The sequence below is a fragment of the Monodelphis domestica genome, chromosome 7 (assembly GCF_027887165.1).
Source record: "Monodelphis domestica isolate mMonDom1 chromosome 7, mMonDom1.pri, whole genome shotgun sequence".
In the NCBI taxonomy this organism is placed as follows: Eukaryota; Metazoa; Chordata; class Mammalia; order Didelphimorphia; family Didelphidae; genus Monodelphis; species Monodelphis domestica.
This window is the reverse complement of record NC_077233.1, coordinates 126,370,315-126,389,940: the sequence shown is the minus strand read 5'-3', so window position 1 is coordinate 126,389,940 and position 19,626 is coordinate 126,370,315. Positions and strand designations below refer to the sequence as shown.

Here is a 19,626-nt window from a genome sequence, read left to right as displayed (position 1 = left end):
AAGGAAGGAAGGAAGGAAGGAAGGAAGGAAGGAAGGAAGGAAGGAAGGAAGGAAGGAAGGAAGGAAGGAAGGAAGGAAGGAAGGAAGGAAGGAAGGAAGGAAGGAAGAAGGGAGGGAGGGAGGGAAGGAGGGAAGGAAGGAAGGAAGGAAGGGAGGGAGGGAGGGTAAGGAAGGGAGGGAGGGAAGGAAGGAAGGAAGGAAGGAAGGAAGGAAGGAAGGAAGGAAGGAAGGAAGGAAGAAGGGAGGGAGGGAGGGAAGGAGGGAAGGAAGGAAGGAAGGAAGGGAGGGAGGGAGGGAGGGTAAGGAAGGGAGGGAGGGAAGGAAGGAAGAAAGTAAAAGGGAGGGAGGGAAGGAAAGAAGGAAGGAAGGGGGGAAGGAAGGAAGGGAGAGAGTTAGGAAGGAAGGGAGGGAGTGGGGGAGGAAGGAAGGAAAAAGAAATTAAGATGGAGGGTGGGGGTAGGGATGAGCAGAGCTGTGGAATGTTCTCTTCCCCAGGCACAGGAAGCTCCTAGTCCCCGAGCCTAATAACCCCAACAGGCTCAGCAAAGCTATTCAACTGATTTTCTTCACAGTCTCAAGATTCCCTGGCTTGCCAGTCTACTGGCAGCAAGCAGATATGGTTGCTAGGCAACGCCTTTACCAGAGATTTGGGAGTAGGGGGAGGAAGGAAGGAAAAAAGCCTGAAACTTTCAGCAGGTGAAGGCTCAAACCGTGGTACAGACATCTGGGTAATATGCAAAAATATTTTATTCCCGTCACAAGTCTTGAACAGAAGGTTTCCAAGTGTGCATGCCCTCATTAAGGGCAGGAAGGGATGGAGACAGAAGGGCTCAGAGCAGAGTGTACTTAACTACCAAAGATCAAATTTACTTGCTTACACTTTCATTGTATAATTAGAGGAGGATATATATTCTAATCAGCTTATGTTTCTCTAAACAGCAAAAGGGAAGGAGAATATCTACTAGGGGTAACTTGATTTAGGGCCAAACGTCATTGCTGCCATTTTCTTCTGTGTTAGTGTGGATTGCTGGCATCTAATTTGGGTCCATTTCCCCTAGACCTGCTCAGAAGGTGGATCTCAGTTGAAGTTAACGACCCAAGGAGGAAAGGAGGCACTCTCAGATGTGTATAGATACCTTCCCTCTCTTTTCCTCTGTTCCCTTCCCTCATCCCAATCTTCTAGCAGTTGTTAATAAGCAGGAACTGTGCTCACCATGGCTCTGAGATGAACTATGTCAATGCTCCCATTTTTGTCCACTTCTACTGGCTGAATCTTCATCCCTGCCATCTGGGCACTTGCAGGATTGGTACCATGTGCAGATTTAGGAATAAGGCAGACCTTAGTAAATGAAAAGGGTGTAGGGGGGAGAAGAATTAAGGTTTTTTAAATCTTCTAAAAAAAACTATAAGCATTAATTTTATAAAGTAGTGATGCTAAGTGAGGAGAGATAATCCAGATGTGCCTTATACAAACAATAACTAAATAAACACAAAATACTTATCATTGTAGCCTTTCTTTTTATTTTAGTACAGCCTGTTGAAGGGTGTCTTATAATGTGCTGTAAGCTCTTAGCTGATAAACCTTGGGTACAAATTGTTCAGAGGCAAGAGAAAAGAGTGGCTTTAATTTTAGTCTTTCCCCTCAATGTTTTATTTTTCTTAAAGACAGCACAGATGTTCAGAATATTAGTACAATTTCCTCTCTCCAACCCCAGACCCCCAAACCATGGTGGCCTTGTTTCAATCTTGTCTTATGCATAAAACATATAAATTCAATGGAAGTGGACAGAAAAACAATAACTTCTTTCCGATCTGAGTTTTCTGGTTTAAATGGCTGTTTCTACCCCAGGGAAATGAGTCAGCTGATTTTCCATAAGTTCAAATTAACTTGTTCAAACATGACAATGATAGAGGCACTCTAAATTCAATTAATCAGAAAAGCCACAAGACCACAAGTTAAATCTTCCAGACTTAAGTGCCAAATCCATTGTTGCTTTACAAGCACTCCCTGCTTTGTGGGTTCATATAAACATTAGTTAACCTAGAATGAAGTGAAAGTTGGAGAGGAACAGGGGAAAACAGAGAACCTTCTAGTTTCAGCACATTAATTATTTAATCAATATTTATTGAACACCTATGTGCAAAGCATACAAATGAAGCACAGAATCCATAGTGGTCTTATTTGTAACAGCAAAAAATGAACCTGAAAACCACCAGTTAGGGAATAATGGAATAAATGATAAAATATAAAAAGGTGGATGCTTGTGCAATAAGAAAAGATGCTTAAGAACATAGACATTAAAAAACCCAAAGTGAATGCAGAATCAAGAATCAAAATCATATACTGACTATAATGATATTAAAAGTAAGATTGCAAGAAGGATCTGTGATTTTAGCCATGTAGGGAGCTTCCACTGTGGGAACTTTCTCTACCAATACAACTCTAATAGGTAAGTTCCAGGGACCTACTTGAAGTACAAAGAGATTAAGTGGTTTGTCCAAGGTCACACGTCTATTAAGCATCTGGTCAGGATTCAAGTCTAGGTCTTTCTGATCTAGAGCCTTTGAAATAATTCCCCAGACTACTGGGCTTGTTTCCATCATGGACACTACAGATATTGTCCAAAGGAATAACTCATCAAGATGGGTTTCTCCATCCCCTCCTTCTTCACCACTAACCAGCTGATACTGGTTGGGCATTTAAAGCTAAGAGCTCTAGGGATAACAGCAGCCACCCCTTTCCAACCACCACAACCACCACTTGCCCAGCCATGCCTGCTACCATCATGGCTCTCACCACTGTCAATGGGGGAGGAGGGCACCTTTATGGAGATAAAAACCCAGCAACTGCCTTTGAGGGCAATGTAGCCCCACCTCCACAGCACCCAAAGCTACTGAAACCCCCCAAAATTATATGCTCATTACTAAAACCCTTGGCACCATCATATGTTCCAACAGCAGAAACAGAGATGGCTTTATCAATTAAAATGGAACTAAGGATGATGTTTTGCCATCTGCCTTGCTACTGAACCCATAAGACATTGGGTTTTTTCATCCGACTCTCAGCTCAAATCACCTGTTTGTTGTCTCCCCCACTTTGGAATAGGAAATGTGTTTTGTATTTCTCTCTGTATCTCTGGCACTTATCCCAATGCCTTGCATGTCATAAAAAATTAATAAATGTTATTTCATTTATATGTTCATTTCTGACTCCAGGACCTGCATCCTATCTGCTGTCTTGCTGAATAAGAATGATGAAAAGAATAACAAGAACAATCAATTGTGTTGTGACATACTATAGGGCCAGCCTTGAAGTCAGAAAGATCTGAGTTCAAGTCTTGTCTCTGGTACTTACTAGCTCTTGTGACCATGGAAAAGCCATAAATCACTAAATCGCACTCTCCTCATATGTGAAATGAGAATAATGATTGTACATAATATTGTGGCATCTACCTCCCAGGGATGTTGTAAGGCTCAGACAATGTGATATATATGTAAAATACACTACACGGTCATATGAATATATATACAATATTATATTAACATCAGCTCTTAGTGTTTAGAATAGATTTTTTTAATGTGATTTATAAAATGCTAGTTTTGGACTCAGGAAGACATTAGTTTTAATCCTGCCCTTGATACCAGATATAGAACCCTGAGCAAGGTCTAAGGGACCATGGACAAGGTTCTTAACCTTTCTCAGCTATAAATTAATAATAATGCCTGTGATAGCTACTTCACAGTGTTATTGGGAAGTTCAAATGAACTAATGTGTGTGCAAATTATTTTTAAATTTGAATATAAATATTATTATCATTAACACCAACATTATCTCCACCAGTACCACTACCATAACTACTGTCACTACTGCTACTGCCACTACTACCACTACTACCACTACTACTCCTACTCCTACTTCTCCTCCTCCTCCTTCCGCTACTGCTACTGCTACTTGCTACTTTTAAATTTCTCTTCCTTAACTGATAACTCAGCAATTGACAAATATATGAATATTACCAGAAGCGTGCTGGTAAATATTTAACAATGGGATCACTGAAAATGGATGGCACTTTAAAATTTAATCTACTGTTCTAAATATTTTCTCTATCACTCTCTTGTCTAGACAATCAGTAAACACTAAAAATTTATCAAGGTTAGATAGGTAACAGAATAGATAGCCAGACCTGGAGTCAGGATGTCCTGGGTTCAAATCTGAACTCAGATACATCCCAGATTGTGACGTTGAATGTCACTTACCCTATTGCCTAATGCTTACTGCTCGTCTGCATCAGAATTGATTCTCAGACAGAAGGTAAGGGTTTTTTACAAAATTAACAAGTGGCTTTTCAAAGCAGTTCAAGCTAGTCCCCCTGGAATATACATTTATACACACAAAATCACGTATGAAGCTTCTAGGTTTCAACAAGAGATATTTAGAAGGAACTTGGGCAGTTGCCTAAGCCATATACTCCCCTACTTCATGATTTTTAAAGGGAATATATATTTCTTTGGAACCATTATAGCACACTATGATAACGCTGCATATCAGGGAAAGAAAAAAAGTCCTCTCCAGCTGCGTTAGTGCACGCGTCCTTACTTATCTTTCCCTTTGACAACCAGAAAAGCCAGTCTTGAATGAAGCCTTTGATCTAGGAAAGACCATAGACTTTCAAGCTTATTATATCTATTTTTCTATTTTTACGAAGAGTTTTACGAATTGTTCTGGGTTTTTTTGTGCTTTGGTACAAAACATTGTGTTCCTAGAATTGAGGAGACAAAAGACTGAACTTCTATTACACAGAACTAAAAATAAAATGAAACCTATGAAGCCTTAGTAATTTCTAACAGCAATGACAAGGATGCTAAAGGAAATACGCCACCCCCAAATTGTGAGACCACAGAAGAAGGCTGAACAGGGGGAAAAGAGGAAGGGCAGGAGGTCCAGTGAGTCATAGGACATTCTTGCTAAATGTAATTATTAAATGTAATCCTGATTTGGTACACACTGGCTTGGGGGACCCGGAAAACTTGCTTTAACTCCAAGTGCCTGAGGCAACTCTCATATGAGTAGAAATTACTGAAAATATTACTCACTGAGATTTTCCAATGAAATCACAAGTCTGGTAAAAAAAATAATTACAAGAAGGCCTTTGGTTTTCTTCCCTTTGGTTCCCCCCTCTACACTCTAATCATTGAACACTCATAGCTATTTCTATGGTGCTATGTGGGAAGTATTGTGGAACAGTGTAGGAAGCATGGAGCATGATATAGACAGTCTACAGGGCAGTGGGTTATTAGCCAGGCAATCTAAACTCTATTCCTTGCTCTATCACTAGCTATCCATGTGATTCTGGGCAAGACATAATAGCAGTGATTTTCAATTTCCTCACTTGTCCTTGGAGGAAGAAGGAGAAAGGGTTGGACTAGAGGACGTTTAAGATTGATTTACTTTGAAATTCCCTAATTGTAGCTGTGTTCCTGCTCAAGATATTTTAAAATCCCAAATTTGTGATTTAAAAAATTAATTCAAATTAGTAAAAGTCTTTAAACTAATCCCAATTCATGAACCAGGGCAAAGCATTCAAGACATGCATACTTGAAAGGGCAGAAGAAGTGATCAGAGAAAAGAGGGAGAAAATAGGATATTTTCTTTGCTTTTTGCCTTACTTTTTAAGGAAAAAACTTTGGGATGAGGATTAACTAAATTCATTAGAAGACTTTAGGACTTGATGACCCAAACAATAATCTCTTGTTGGGCGCTCAGCAACTGCACAATGTCAGTGGCCTGGAACATTTTCTCAGGGTAGCATGGGGCCAGAGACACATGGGAAGGTCAGAATGGCAGCATAAGATCAAAAACATGCAGAACAATAGCCAGGTAGAAAAATGCAAAACTGTGTTCTCTTTCTGTTGTATATTTTGTGGGCATGAGCTTCACCTACCAGGAAATCATTCATTCACTCATTCAACAAATATTTCTTAAGCACTGATTCTATGCCCAAGCCCATGCTAGGCAGGCATTCCAAAGGAAGTGCAAAGGCAGGCTGATAGAATTATCTGAGAACATGTTCTTCAAAATGGTCCCAAAAGCTATTTGGGAGGCAAGTGCTACCCTGTCCTATTTCACAGATGAGAGACTTGGAATCACCGGGTTTGGCAAGTTTTATCCCTTTCTGTCCCTTTTCAACCCCACCCCTTGGCCCACCAGCTGTTCATACTCACAATCCGGTGATGCTCTCCTTTCCTGTTTAAATAAGCCTTGATTGCAGCCAACCCAGTATATTCTCCCTGGGCTCCACTGCAAAAAAGATCAAAGGGAAAGAAGAAGACTCAAGCTACAGGTCTCTCTCATTTGTATTAATTCATTTAATATTTTTCAACACAGTTATGTTATGTGGGGAAGTATACTAATAATGCTACTGTCATACCATCTCACAGTATCCAGAGTTCACTTAATGGAGCAACATCACCTGTCTTTTGTTTTTTATTCCAAAATTGTATAAAACCAAATAAGTATTTCTATATATAAAGAAAAAGAAGAGGGTCAGCTAGATAATTCAGTGGATTGAGAACTGGACCAAGAGAAGGAAGGTCCTGGGTTCAAATGTGACCTCAGATACTTCCCAGCTGTGTGACCCTGGGCAAGTCACTTAACCCCCATTGCCTAGTCCTTCCCACTCTTCTGCCTTAGAACCAATACACAGTAATGATTCTAAGACAAAAGGCAAGGGTGTTTTGTTTTTGTTTTAAGAAAAAAGGAGATAATACACAAATGAAATCACAAATCTCCTCTGTATTTAGCTTACTTTTCTTTGTATCTTCATAATAAATCCCATCCATGAGTGTCCCAACCCTTCTCCACCCTCCCCTCATCACAAAAGATATCATCAGGGAAGCCAACATATCAATTAAGTTTTTCATATTTCATCTTTCTATTCACTGTCTGAACATAATATTCACATTTATTCTTCCAGGATTAATTCTGTAGTTGTATATAATTTCTCCTGGTTCCATTCATTTCATTTAACTATTCATTATCTCATGTAGTCCTTTCCAAGTTTTGTTTTTTTTTTAATCAGTCCATTCATCATCTCTTATGGCACAGTAGTATCCCATCACAATCATATACCACAATTTGTTCAGCGACCCCTGAATTGAACATTCCCTCATTTTCTAGTTCTTCACCACCACAAAAAGAGCTGCTATAAATATTCTAGAACTTAATCGTTCTTTTCTTCTTTCCCTGATGTTCAGCATCACCCATCTTTTTTTTTTTAAACCCTTACCTTCCATCATGGAATTAATACTGTGTATTGGCTCCAAGGCAGAAGAGCGGTAAGAGCTAGGCAATGGGGGTTAAGTGACTTGCCCAGGGTCACACAGCTGAGAAGTGTCTGAGGTCACATTTGAACCTAGGACCTCCCATCTCTATGCCTGGGTCTCAATCTGCTGAGCCACCCAGCTGCCCCCATCACTTATCTTAAAGCAGGAAATAACCTGAAAAGGTTTTCCTAAGAAACTGCAACAATTAATGTAGTCAAGTGACAGTAGAAGTCTCTAAAGCTCACAGAGTATCCCAAAAAGGCTTATTGCAACTTTGAGATTATTAAAGTTCAAACCTTCTCTCAGTCAGTACTGATTCAATGATGAACACAGGATGTGAGCCAAATCTAAATCTTAAATCTCCTCTCCAATGATTGTGTGTTCTGCACACAATCAGCCAGCACTTACTAAGCTCCTACTATGTGCCAGGCACCATACTAGATGAAGGGAATACAAAAATAAAAATGAAGCAATCCCAATAACAAGTTTATGGAATGAAAGTGCTAGTGGATAGCTACTTACAATGTGCTTCCTCCCACAGAGACCTATTTTACAAATGGTGGGCAGGGGGCAGCCCATCCCAGGGGCTTCTACCTAATTCCATAGCTACCCCCAAGGACCCAAGGCATGGTTTAGAGCCTGTCCTGTGCCAAGAACCCAAAAAGCCTTGAGATGTTCTTCCTGAACATCCCTCGTTTATTTGTCTGTTTAAAACAGCAGCAGCAACAACCATCACCACCACTATGGGAAGGATTATAGCCTGAACTCCCTACCTTAGGAAGGTGTGAGATGATGTCCATAAGGTGCTTTGTAATTCTGAAAGTGCTATGTGATCATGAGAGTTATCTATCAGGCTCTCCAGTCAAGATGGCATTAACTATATATATAAAGCATTCCCCTCAGAAAACAACAGAGAAAGGGCAAAGAAGGGAAGAAACCAAGAACATTAAAAGTAACTGACTAATGAGGACAAATGGACAGTATATCCTCCAGTGTCCACCATAGTTCTATGCATAAAAAGGTCCCAAATCAATCAACCAACTGGTACTTAACGAATGCAAAAGGAGCCAAAAGAAACAATAAAACTAGAGTATTTCCCCAAAGTTGTGTTTAAAAATAAAATAGGATTTTTTTTCATTAGAAGTTATCTTAAGAGGATTAAAGTCACTTTGGAGTAGATTTTCAATCAGTTCTTCACAAGAAGATAAACAGAGGGAAATAATGTTAAACTTCACTACTTACTACAGTTTTCCTAAACTATTTGTGAATTTTATGTTGATTTGTAGAATAATAATAATCATAATAATAATGTTTAAAAATAAAATGGGATTTTTTTGCATTAGAAGTTATCTTAAGATGATTAAAGTCACTTTGGAGTAGATTTTCAATCAGAAGATAAACAGAAGGAAATAATGCTAAACTTCACTACTTGCTACAGTTTTCCTAAACTATTCATGAATTTTATGTTGATTTATAGAATAATAATAATCAGTGATCAAACTTGTGAGCCAGTTTACATTAAAGTTAGGTTCTTCCCATATCTATCTAAATAGTTTTCTCCTTTAGTCTGTTTTCTGATTATGCTTTTTAAAATCATTAAGTGCTGTTCAATTTTTTAAAAAGTATAGTTGTTTTAATGGAAAATGTTCTTATGTTAATGTGATGGGTTTATTATTGTTATTTTAAATAAATAAAATTTTAAAGTAATTTTTTAAAAAAGAAATTATCTTAAGAGATTATCCAGTAGTCTTCCTTTTACAAATGAGGAAACTGAGGCTCCCAAAAGGCAATCACCTCGACCAAGATCCTAAGTCTAGTCAGTAACCCCTCAATTTGGACCAACATCTACCAAATTCAGATCCACTGAATGTTCCAGTAGGGCATACAACCTCCCGAAATAGATCTAAGGATTTATCTTAAAATGCTCACAAAGAAGCATTTAAAAAAATAATACCTTTGGTTCCAGGGTCAGAGACCAAATAACAGGGATCAAAACAAAGTTCTGGAAACATGGAGCTATGAGCCTAAAGAAAAAAAGGGATTGGAGGTACAAAGCAGCTCTTTTTCAATCAGTCAACATTTTAGTAAGTGCCTATTATGTACCAGGTAGGCAGCTAATTGGCACAGTGGATAGAAAGCCAGGGCTGGAGTTAGAAAGACTCTTCTTCCTGAGTTCAAATGTAGCCTCAGATACTTTCTAGCTATGTGACTATGGATAAATCACTTAACCCTCTTTGCCTCAGTTTCCTCCTCTGTAAAATGAACTGGAGAAGGAAATGGAAAACCATTATAGTATCTTTGCAAAACAAACAAACAAATGGAATCATAAAGAGTCAGACATATCTGAAAACAACTGAACAACAACTTTTGCCAGTGGTTTGCTAACCACTGGAAGGGAGTGTTGCTTTGTTTTGGTTTTTCCCCTGAGTTTTTCCTGTGACTTCTATTAATACTCCTTTTGCTAAGAGGCTGGTGAGCTCGTTAGCTAGATGAAGAGAAAATTAGAGATGGGACAGGGGTGGGATTGGGGTTGGGGGTGGAGTGGGGCAGGTGAAGAGCTGTTCACAGCCATCCAAGAAGGGAACAATGAAAAGGGACGGTCTGATAGAGACTTAAATGGAAACACAAGATGCCCTTGGCCTTAGAAGCTCCTAAACTTAGCAGTTTCCACTTCACAGGTGGAAAGCATGAATGAGAACAATTTCAAATAAGAAGTCAACAATGCCTTGGAAGTCTTTTGGAGGGATTACTGGCTCCACCTATGGGTAGACCAAAAGAGAAAAATAAGATGGTTGCATATTTGCATATAACAAATAAGAATATGATTGAGAAAATAATAGATATGTGGAAGGAGTAGGACAATATAGGAATCATTTTTTTTTAAAGAGAAAATAAAATGGTGAAGCTTTTCCCTTAGACTACACTTTCTCCAGATACATTCATTCTAAAATACAATATTACCCTTCTATAAAGTATGAGAAGGCATTTAAGGCATGAAATAGAGAGCTGGGCTTGGAATCAGGAAGACCTGGGTTCAAATTCCTCTTTCTGGCTTACTGTAGACTCAACACAGGTGAGCCTCCATTTCTTCATCTTTAAAATGGAAGTAACAATTATATGACAACCTCAAAAGGATTGTCCTGAAACTCCAATGAGAATGTAAGTAAATTTCTTTGCTTTAAAAATTATATAGTCCATTTTTGTTGTATTATTATTAAATAATCATCATTAAATGGTTATTATTTAAACACAAAAATTATGAAGCAACCTGGAAAATTTATTGGAATTGGAGTCAGAAGTCTTGAGTTTAGGGGCAGCTCAGTAAATAGAGAACCAGGTCTGAAGATGGTCTGAGTTCAAATCCAGCCTCAGATGCTTCCTAGCTTTGCGAACCTGGCAATTACTTAACCCCATTGCCTAACTCTTAGAACTCCTCTGCCTTGGAACTAATATTTAGTATTGACTCTAAAACAAAAGGTAAGGGATTAAAAAAAAAAAGCAAATTTAAATCTTAGCTCTGAGATTTGCTACCTGTATAACCACAGACAAAGCACTTTGGGTTCTCTTTTCTTCCTCAAATTATCATGTATTCTATATATATTTTGTTGTTTGTTCAACTGTTTCAGTCCTGTTTGACTTCATAAAAACCCCTTTAGGGTTTTCTTGGCAGAGGTACTAGCGTGGTTTGTCATTTCCTTTTTCAGCTTATTTTATAGATGAGGAATTGAGGCAAAGAGGGCTAGTGACTTGCTCAAGGTCACATAGCTAGGAAGTGTCTCAGGCTGGATTTGAACTAAGATGGATCTTCTTGATTCTAAGCCCGGTGCTCTATCCACTGTACCAGCTAACTGCCCCCCTTTTATGTATGTCTTTACAGATATACAACATTCATATCTATGTGTACACACACAAATACATGTGTGTCACAGATCATTTTCATACATATACATATTATTATGCATATGTTTTTCTGTGTATGCATTGTTTCCCCCCAGGAGAATATAAGCTTCTTGAGGGCAGGGATTATTTTGGTTTGAACTCCTAGCACCTAACACATACAAAGTAAATGCTGAATAAAGACTTATTGGATTGAAGCTTTAGAATCTATGAACCTTTATATACCAGAATATTCCATGAATTTCAAACAGAACTAGCCAAACTCTAATCAAATCTGTTAATGATACTCTTAGTGGAAACCAGAACCCAGGTCTGGTTCTGGACTTTGTTCAGGCATTTGGCATCACTCTACACCTTTCTAGCCCCAGCCTCTGACCCATTCATTCTAGTCTTTTTTTCTTTAAAAAAAAAATACCCTTACTTTCTGTCCTAGGAAGTTCTCTAAGATAGAAGTATAAAGACTGGGCCATTGGGGTTAAATGACTTGGCCAGGGTCACACAACTAGGAAGTAGTATCTGAGGCCATATTTGAACCCTGGACCTCCAATCTCCAAGCTTGGCTTTCTATCCACTGGAGCACATAGCCACTTCTCCCCTCTAGTCTTTCTAATCTTGATATGAACCTCCTTCCTAATTTCCATGTTCAACAGCAAGATAGTAACTGTGAATTGAGACAATTTTGTATCTTATCCCCTGTTGGAGTCTTTGCAGACAGATTTTATTCAATGTCAGCTCACATTAGATAGGCAGAGACTGCATCCATGGCCATCTGTTTGGGCTGCTTTTTTGGAAGGTGTTTTTGCATTGGATTAGATGGTCTTTAAGGTCTGTTCCAATTCTAAGAATGTTTGATTTTGATTCTATGATTCTTTCAAAGATCTCAGTTTGTAATTTTCCTTAAAAAAACAAAAACAAACACCTCCACCAAACACCCTCTTCAGGCTGAGTCACTCACAGAAGGTGTTTACTGCTGTCTTCTCTTCTGCCACAAATATTATCCCTTAATTATATCACAGATTTCTAAAGTGGATGAGTCTGCTTCCACACCATTCAGCTTACGATAGACCACTTAGAAGGGAGGGAAAGAATTTGAGCAGACTTTTAAGCAAGTGGGAAAGGGTGAAAGACAGAATGTTCACTCACTGTTCTATACAACTCTCTCCACATAGCTACTAATGACTCCATGTGATTTCTAGACTCGAGTTCCAGGTGTCTAAGTTCATAGAAAGAAACATATTTTCTCAGCTTCCTTTTCTTAGGCTTTTTAGCCCTCAGGTACGGTGGGTCGGATAGAAATGGAAAGTCCAGAAGCTGGCTTCAGTTTTATATATTTATATACCTAGTTTGCCCACTGGGTTCAAGATGATGTATCATCCTATTTCAGTATGATAATGTACATATATTCATATACATATGTCCATGCATATCAGAATATGGCCATTTAAAAATATAGTGTCTGAGAAAGGTATTTGGATATCTTGATTATGATTTAAAATATAGGAATGATGGGATCCTGGTCAGGAATTAGGCAAAACTAATAAAGACTATTTTTTTAAACCTTTACCTTCCATCTTGGAATCAATACTGTGTATTGGCTCCAAGGCAGAAGAGTGGTAAGGGCTAGGCAATGGGGTTCAAATGACTTGTCCAGGGTCCAAAAGCTGGGAAGTGTCTGAGGCCAGATTTGAACTTAGGACCTCCCATCTCTAGACCTGGCTCTCAATCCACTGAGCTACCCAGCTGCCCCAATAAAGGCTATTTAAAATGTTATATGATTATATATCACTTCTATGCCTATAACACAAAAATATAAAAATAAGAGAAAAAAGATTCATTTGTAAAAAAAATTATAGCAGTTCTTTTCGTGGTAGAAAATTAGAAAATGACTGAGTAAATCACGATAAAAAATATAACAAAATGCTCCTATCATGCCATAATAATGAATGGGATAGTTTCAAAGATATCTGAAAACTTATATGAACTGATGCAGAGTAAAGGGAGCAGAACTAGAAGAACAATTTATATAATAAGGAGAAGAAATTCTACTCTAGAAATGATTCTTATCATCCGATAGGATCTAGTTATGAGTGTAGAAATGATAACTACAAGGAAAGTTACTACTCCATTTCAGAGTTTTTGATGGAAGTAAAGGAAGTTGAACATAATCTAAATGTGTACCTTAGACTTCAGGATCGCAGATATTGAAGTGTTCAGAGAAAAGGAAGGTATTGTGAATTTTAGATTTACTCCACTCTGCTTAGTCTAACAAAACAGGAATGTCTACACCCTTACTTAAGGATTAAGTGTTGAGAAGAATGACCTATGACAGGCATGTGCTAGCAAATGACAAATCAGAAACAACTGACAGACCCCCTGGGCTGTCCTAAGTCAAGCTTAAGCTACTATTGGTACATGTGAGATGCAGGAAGTGATGTAAAAATGGTCTATATATTTTGCTTCACTTCCTCTCTCTGGGGTCTTTTCATGGAGAGGTGGCTCTGGCGCTTGTGGCGGAGAGGTGATTGGTGGCAGCGTGCTGAGCATCTTGGCATCTTTGCGTGACTGCAGCTATTGTCTAGATTTGGCAGTGAGCGTCATTGAAACAGTAACTGGGAGAAGCTTAATATCATAGATTAGGTGAGGCATCTTCTCTGAGCGCTTTCGGAGTTTAGGCTGATTCTCTTTTTTCCTTTACCTCCTAAAAACTCCATCCTCCTAGGAGGCCCCTCATCTCGGAGGAGGCCTCGTGGCTGGAAGGTTTCTGAACTCCCCTTGGCTCAGGCTAGGCCAGAGAAATCTTATACCCTTTTACCTCTTTCTTCTTCTTAATTCCTTCCCTTTTTATTAATTAAACCACCATAAAATTTCCAAACTGACTTGAGTATTTTATTTGGGATTTGAATTATTTGAATTAGTCCCTGGCGACCATAAGGATAATATATTAGTCAAAACCCCTAAATTTACCCCTTACAGTAGGAGCCCATGAACTAATTTTCCACAAGGGAGTTTTACCCAGTAGGAATGAGAAGAGTATTTCAAGAACAAAATTTTAAAAAAACAAAGAGAATCAATTGTAATGAGTACAAAAGAAAGTCAAGTTGTCAAAAGTGAGTCCAGTCATATGCAAGAATTGGCTTGTACCAACTCACAAGACACAATTGTGGTTCTATGTGTGTGTATGTGTGTGTGTGTGTGTGCATACATATACACCCATATATATATGTAATATACATATAAATTCTTTACCTTCTATCTTAGTTTCACTTCTAAGACAGAAGAATGGCAAGGGCTAGGCAATTGGGGTTAAATGACTTGTCCAGGGTTACACATCCAGGAAATGTCAAATTTGAACCTAGGTCTTTGTGGAAGATCTAAGAATGGATAAGTATGTACCTGAGAATGGACGATATGATCAAAATAGATGGCAGAAGAACCTCCACTTTTCCAGCCATCCAGTTTCACAACCTTGGAAACATAAGAGTCTTTGACTCTTTCCTCTCCCTCACCTATCATATCCAAGCATTTGCCAAACCTTGTTGATTCTTCCCTTTCGATATCTCTCATATGTCTCATATTCAATCACATGGTCACTACCCTAGTTTAGGTGCTTTTGCAAAAGCATCCTAATTGATGTCCCCCTGCTTCAAGTCTCTCCCCTTTCTAGCCCATCCTCCCCTCAGCTGACAAAGTGATATTCCTGAGGCACAGATCTAACTATTTCACATCCTCTGCTCATAAACCTTGAGTGACTTCACCTTACATTTTTATCCCCAAATCATATTGATGAGAAGGAAGCTCAGAGAAACAGAAATCAGTTTCCAGTTCATTCATCAATAGTAAGGCCAAGAAGGATGTAGAGATCTCCTGAGCATTAAGCCAGCTCTGTGCCTGGTAGGAAGCAGGAACAGTACCAGCTCTTTGATTCCATTAGGGAATAAAATGTGGTTGTCCACAAACAAGCAGGTCAGAAATTGAGTTCTGTAATCCAACAGGGTATTGATAATATATACATATCTAACCACCAGGGGGCAAAGTTTCTTTATTTTCTGGACATGTGAAAACTAGAGCTGTTGGAGTTTTTTAAAGATCACTGATGATTCAGACGAGGACACGGGGTGGAGTGAACGCCAACTTTGACACTTGCTAGCTTTTTGAAGTGTTTTTTTTTCTAGAAAACAGATCATAATACCTGTACGTTCTACCTCCCAAGGTTGTGGTAAGAAAAGTATTTTGTAAACCTTATAATCCACTAGATATTTGAACTAATCATTATAAATGTCATTCTCTGGAAGTTTCTTTTAAAGTTTCTTTTAAAGAAAACTATTGTACCACTAATGCATTGTCAGTGGAGTTGTGAATGGCTCCAACCATTCTGAAAAACAATTTGGAACTATAAAACTGCTATAAGGGCTAAAGGGCTATAAAACTGCTGGATCCGGCAATACCACTATTAGGTCTATATCCCAAAGAGATAAAAGAAAAAGAACCTATCTGTACAAAAATATTTATAGCTGCTCTTTTTGTGGTGGCAAAGAATTAGAAACTGAGGGAATGCCCATCAATTGGGGAATGGCTGAACAAGTTGTGGAATATAATTGTGGTAGAATACTGTTGTGCTATAAGAAATGACAAAGGGAATAGTTTCAGAAAAAGCTGGGAAGATTTCTATGAACTGATATAAAATGAAATGAATAGAATCCAGAGAATATTGTACATAGTAACAGGAACATGGGTAAAGATAATCAACTGTGAAAGACTTAGCTACTTCAATCAGTAAAATAATCCACAAAAATTGAAAAGGCTCACGATGGGAATGATATCCACCCCTATATAAAAAACTGATGAAATCTGAATGCAAATAAAAATATTTTTTTCTCTTTCTTTATTTTGCTTGCTTTTTTGAAATATAGCAAATATGGAAACATTTTACATAGTTTCACATATATAATGGGTATCATATTGCTTACCTTCTCAATGGGTTAGAAAAGAATTTAGAACTGAAATGTTATAAAACAAATGTAAAATAAGTCAAAGAATAAGGAAAAAAGGATAACATTGTACCCCTGCCCCATATCTCACCAAATGCCAGTTAACCTAGTTTAAGAAGCCAAAAGACAGAAGCAGTCAGTTGTAGAAGAAAGATAGATGACCTAGGTTCTAGGTCTGATGTTCACCATTGTGCTAGCCATATGAAGAAAAGTAGAACACAAAGGTTTTTTTCTTGTGCCTTCCATTCACATCCCTGGCTTCATTGGACTATTCTGCTACCCAAAGTAAACTTTATATAAAGAAACTTATCCATCCCTTACAACAGAGCAGTTTACAGATCATGATGAATTCTGCATAGAAAAGCCTCAGGCATTAACTCACACATTGATAACTTTCTCAGTTCAATCCTACCGAAGAGGAATCACTTTCTAAATTATACAGAATTTTAGATCATAAATCCAGAATATTTGAGCCAGATAAAACCAAAGGGAAACCATAGAGATCAGCCAATGAGCTTGTCTCATTTTTCAGATAGGGAAACTAAATCCCAGACAGTAGGATGACATTCCTAAGATCACACAGGTAAGTACTGGAAGAAATAGAACTAAAACCTGGATTATTTGTTCTAGGAGAGGCAACAAGGGGTACAGAAAATAGCATATAGGCAGGGAGTCAGGAGGACTAAATTAAAATCCTGGTTTTAGCACTAATTGAATGGATATGACAAAATCATTTTTTCTTTATCTTTTTTTAATGAGTGTAATAATGTCTGAACTCTTTTTCTCATAGAGATGCTGAAATTTTCTACTAAGGATAGCTGCCATATGTCTAACATGCTAAAATTTCCAAAGTGCCTTACAGACATTAATTCATTGAAGCCTCCTAACAGTCCTGTAGGGTCTATACCATAAGTGTTATCACCAAGAGTACTTGAGTAACCAAGGGATTCAGGGTCTATGTTCATCCAGTCAATGATCAGATTTGTCCATAGTAACCTAGCTAGTAAGTGGCAGAGACAGAATAAAAACCCAGATCTTCTTGCATCCAAATTAAGCACTCTATCCACCATACTGCTTTCCTCTCTTAAGAATAAAGGATCACAAACTTAGATCTAGAAAAGGATTTAGCCATTATCCAATTCAAATACCAGTCCTTTGCACTAACCACCCCTTCCAACAACTATTTTTATAAGTGAAAAACTGGAGTTGTGACAGAGGTTGGCAATAAAGAAAAAAGTGCCAGGCTGAAGAGTGTGTGGAATTGATCACCTCATCCAGGGAGAGAACCCAGGAGTTTGGAATCTTATGGAGGAGAAGATTCTGACTGGGAGAGGAGTTGGTCTCTCAAGTCTTGAGAAGTCGAAGTGAGAAGGTGGAAAAAGACTTTCTCCTGAGGGTTACCCACTTGTCCTGCTGGTGACTGGAAATCTTGCCCCCCAACATTTCCCAATTAAAAACACTATTAAAGAGGAAACCTGAGAAAGACATTTTAAATCTCTAGCTGACTTGACTTCAGCTCCTGTTGCCCTGAGTCTGAACTGTAGTCAAGGGGCCAAACCCGTGGTGGATCAACCTGACTTTCTCTAAGGGTGCTCAGGCTGCCAAGGCCTGAGTTCCCCCAAACTCAAAAATGGAGGGAAAAGGGTTTTAGATAGAGACAGGAACCCCCTTTTCACCACTTTCCTCTCCCATTCTTTCCCTGCTAGTTATTCCTTTGTATTACCTTGATTGAGTTGACATTAAAATAGTTGTCTTTTCCCCAAGCTGTGTATGAGTAAACAGATCAAGGGGAGACCCTTTGGTCTCAAGTAGTGGAGGGGGTACAAGAGGGACAAAAGTGAATCTAGGAGAGCAGCCTTAGCTAAGGAGGGAAGGCAGAAGAGGGAAACTCTTCAAACCCCCTCTCTGAGCCAACCCTAAACATCAGCTGTCTCCCCTGAACCCTGCTTTGAGAAGGGAGGTTCTCCCACTCTTTCCCCCTCTCTATACTGAAAGTCCTAACCCCTCTAATACAAATAAACAACCCCTTGAATACAAAGTACAGTAATTTAGATGAGGGTGGATCCATGATTTCATTGGTATAGGAAATTCCCTCTAGTGATTTGGGTCGGCAACTTTCCTGTGATTTATTGTCTTAGAAAGTTGACAGACTACTCTCAGCAATACAAGGATCTAAGACAATCCTGAAAGTCTGATGATGGGGAATGCTATCCACCTCCAGAGAAAGAACTGTTGGCTTTGGATGGATATGAATCAAAGCATATTTTCTTTCACATCAGTGTATTTGTGATTTTATTTTGGGGTTTTATTTTCTATGAGTGTGTTCCTACAATGCCAATATGGAGGTGTTTTGCATGATAATAAGAATAAAATTTAAAGAAAGTTGCTGGAGAAGTTAAGTGATAAAACTGCTTCTTGGTATTATTATTGACACACTTTCTGTCATTTGTGCTTCATTTATGAAGAGGACCAATGACATCACAGGTAATGGGGTGATGTCCTGACTCGTGAGTGATTTAGATTTAATTTGAATTGGTTGGATTGGATTTTTATCACCTCACTCTCTCATCCAGAGACATCAAAATCCAGTGGCAAGGCAAAAGTCAGGTAATTGGTGATGGCCTGGGATGCAGTGGATAACCATGGCATCTTCATTGTCTGAGCTCGGCACCTGCTTCAGATGCCTTTGTGGACAATGGATTCTTCTCATCAACCCATTCTAAAAGATGAAGTCTTCACCCCCTAACTCATCAACCAGACTGCTGGTTACCCTCAACCTAGTTTAGGATGCTTTTACCAAGGTATGGCTACTATGCAGACTACAGTTTTTTTGAGTCACCAGTGAGAATTAGGTGAGAGGTGGATACTGAAAGTAGATGAACAGTCCTGAAAAGGGGTCAGCAACCCTTATACCAGAGGTGCTAGTCCTCCTAGCACCCCTATAGACCCATTAGGAACAAGCCAAGGACCACCTACTAAACTAGGTCCTTGATCTCATCATGTCACTGACACAAGAGAGGAAAATCCACTTACCTGTTAGGTTGGAAGGAAATTTTGTCATACCCTGTGAGTTCACACAAATCCTTCTCCAGCTCTCGGAAAAGCTGTTGATAACCTTGTGCCTGGTCTAGAGGCACAAAAGGGTGGATGTTGGCAAATTCTTGCCAGGTGATTGGCTGAAGAGGAGGAAGGGAGAAAACATTTAAGTTATGGTTAAAGTTAACTTCTGCCTTTGCCGGAAAAGAAAGGTGTATACCCACATACCCATAAATGATCAATCATTCTGCAAGTACTGTTTACTCAAACTCACCTCTCTTGTAGTACTCAATGAAATTTCTTGCCTTCTCTCTGAGCATTGTAGCAAAGAGGTGAAGCCTAAATTCAAGGAACTACCTATTTTCTCCACTTTTTGGTATTC

General features: G+C 38.7%; 1 protein-coding gene across 1 annotated transcript in view; it reads right to left on the bottom strand.

The window, feature by feature from the left end:
* GLDC (glycine decarboxylase) overlaps positions 1-19,626 on the bottom strand; it is a 118,805-nt gene that overhangs the window by 39,642 nt on the left and 59,537 nt on the right. Inside the window, exons 15-17 of the mRNA XM_001371698.4 lie at positions 19,242-19,384; positions 6,223-6,298; positions 1,214-1,339 (exon numbers count right to left, since the gene is read on the bottom strand). Of these exons, the coding sequence (XP_001371735.2) occupies positions 1,214-1,339; positions 6,223-6,298; positions 19,242-19,384 (345 nt within the window). The remainder of the gene's footprint in view (positions 1-1,213; positions 1,340-6,222; positions 6,299-19,241; positions 19,385-19,626) is intronic.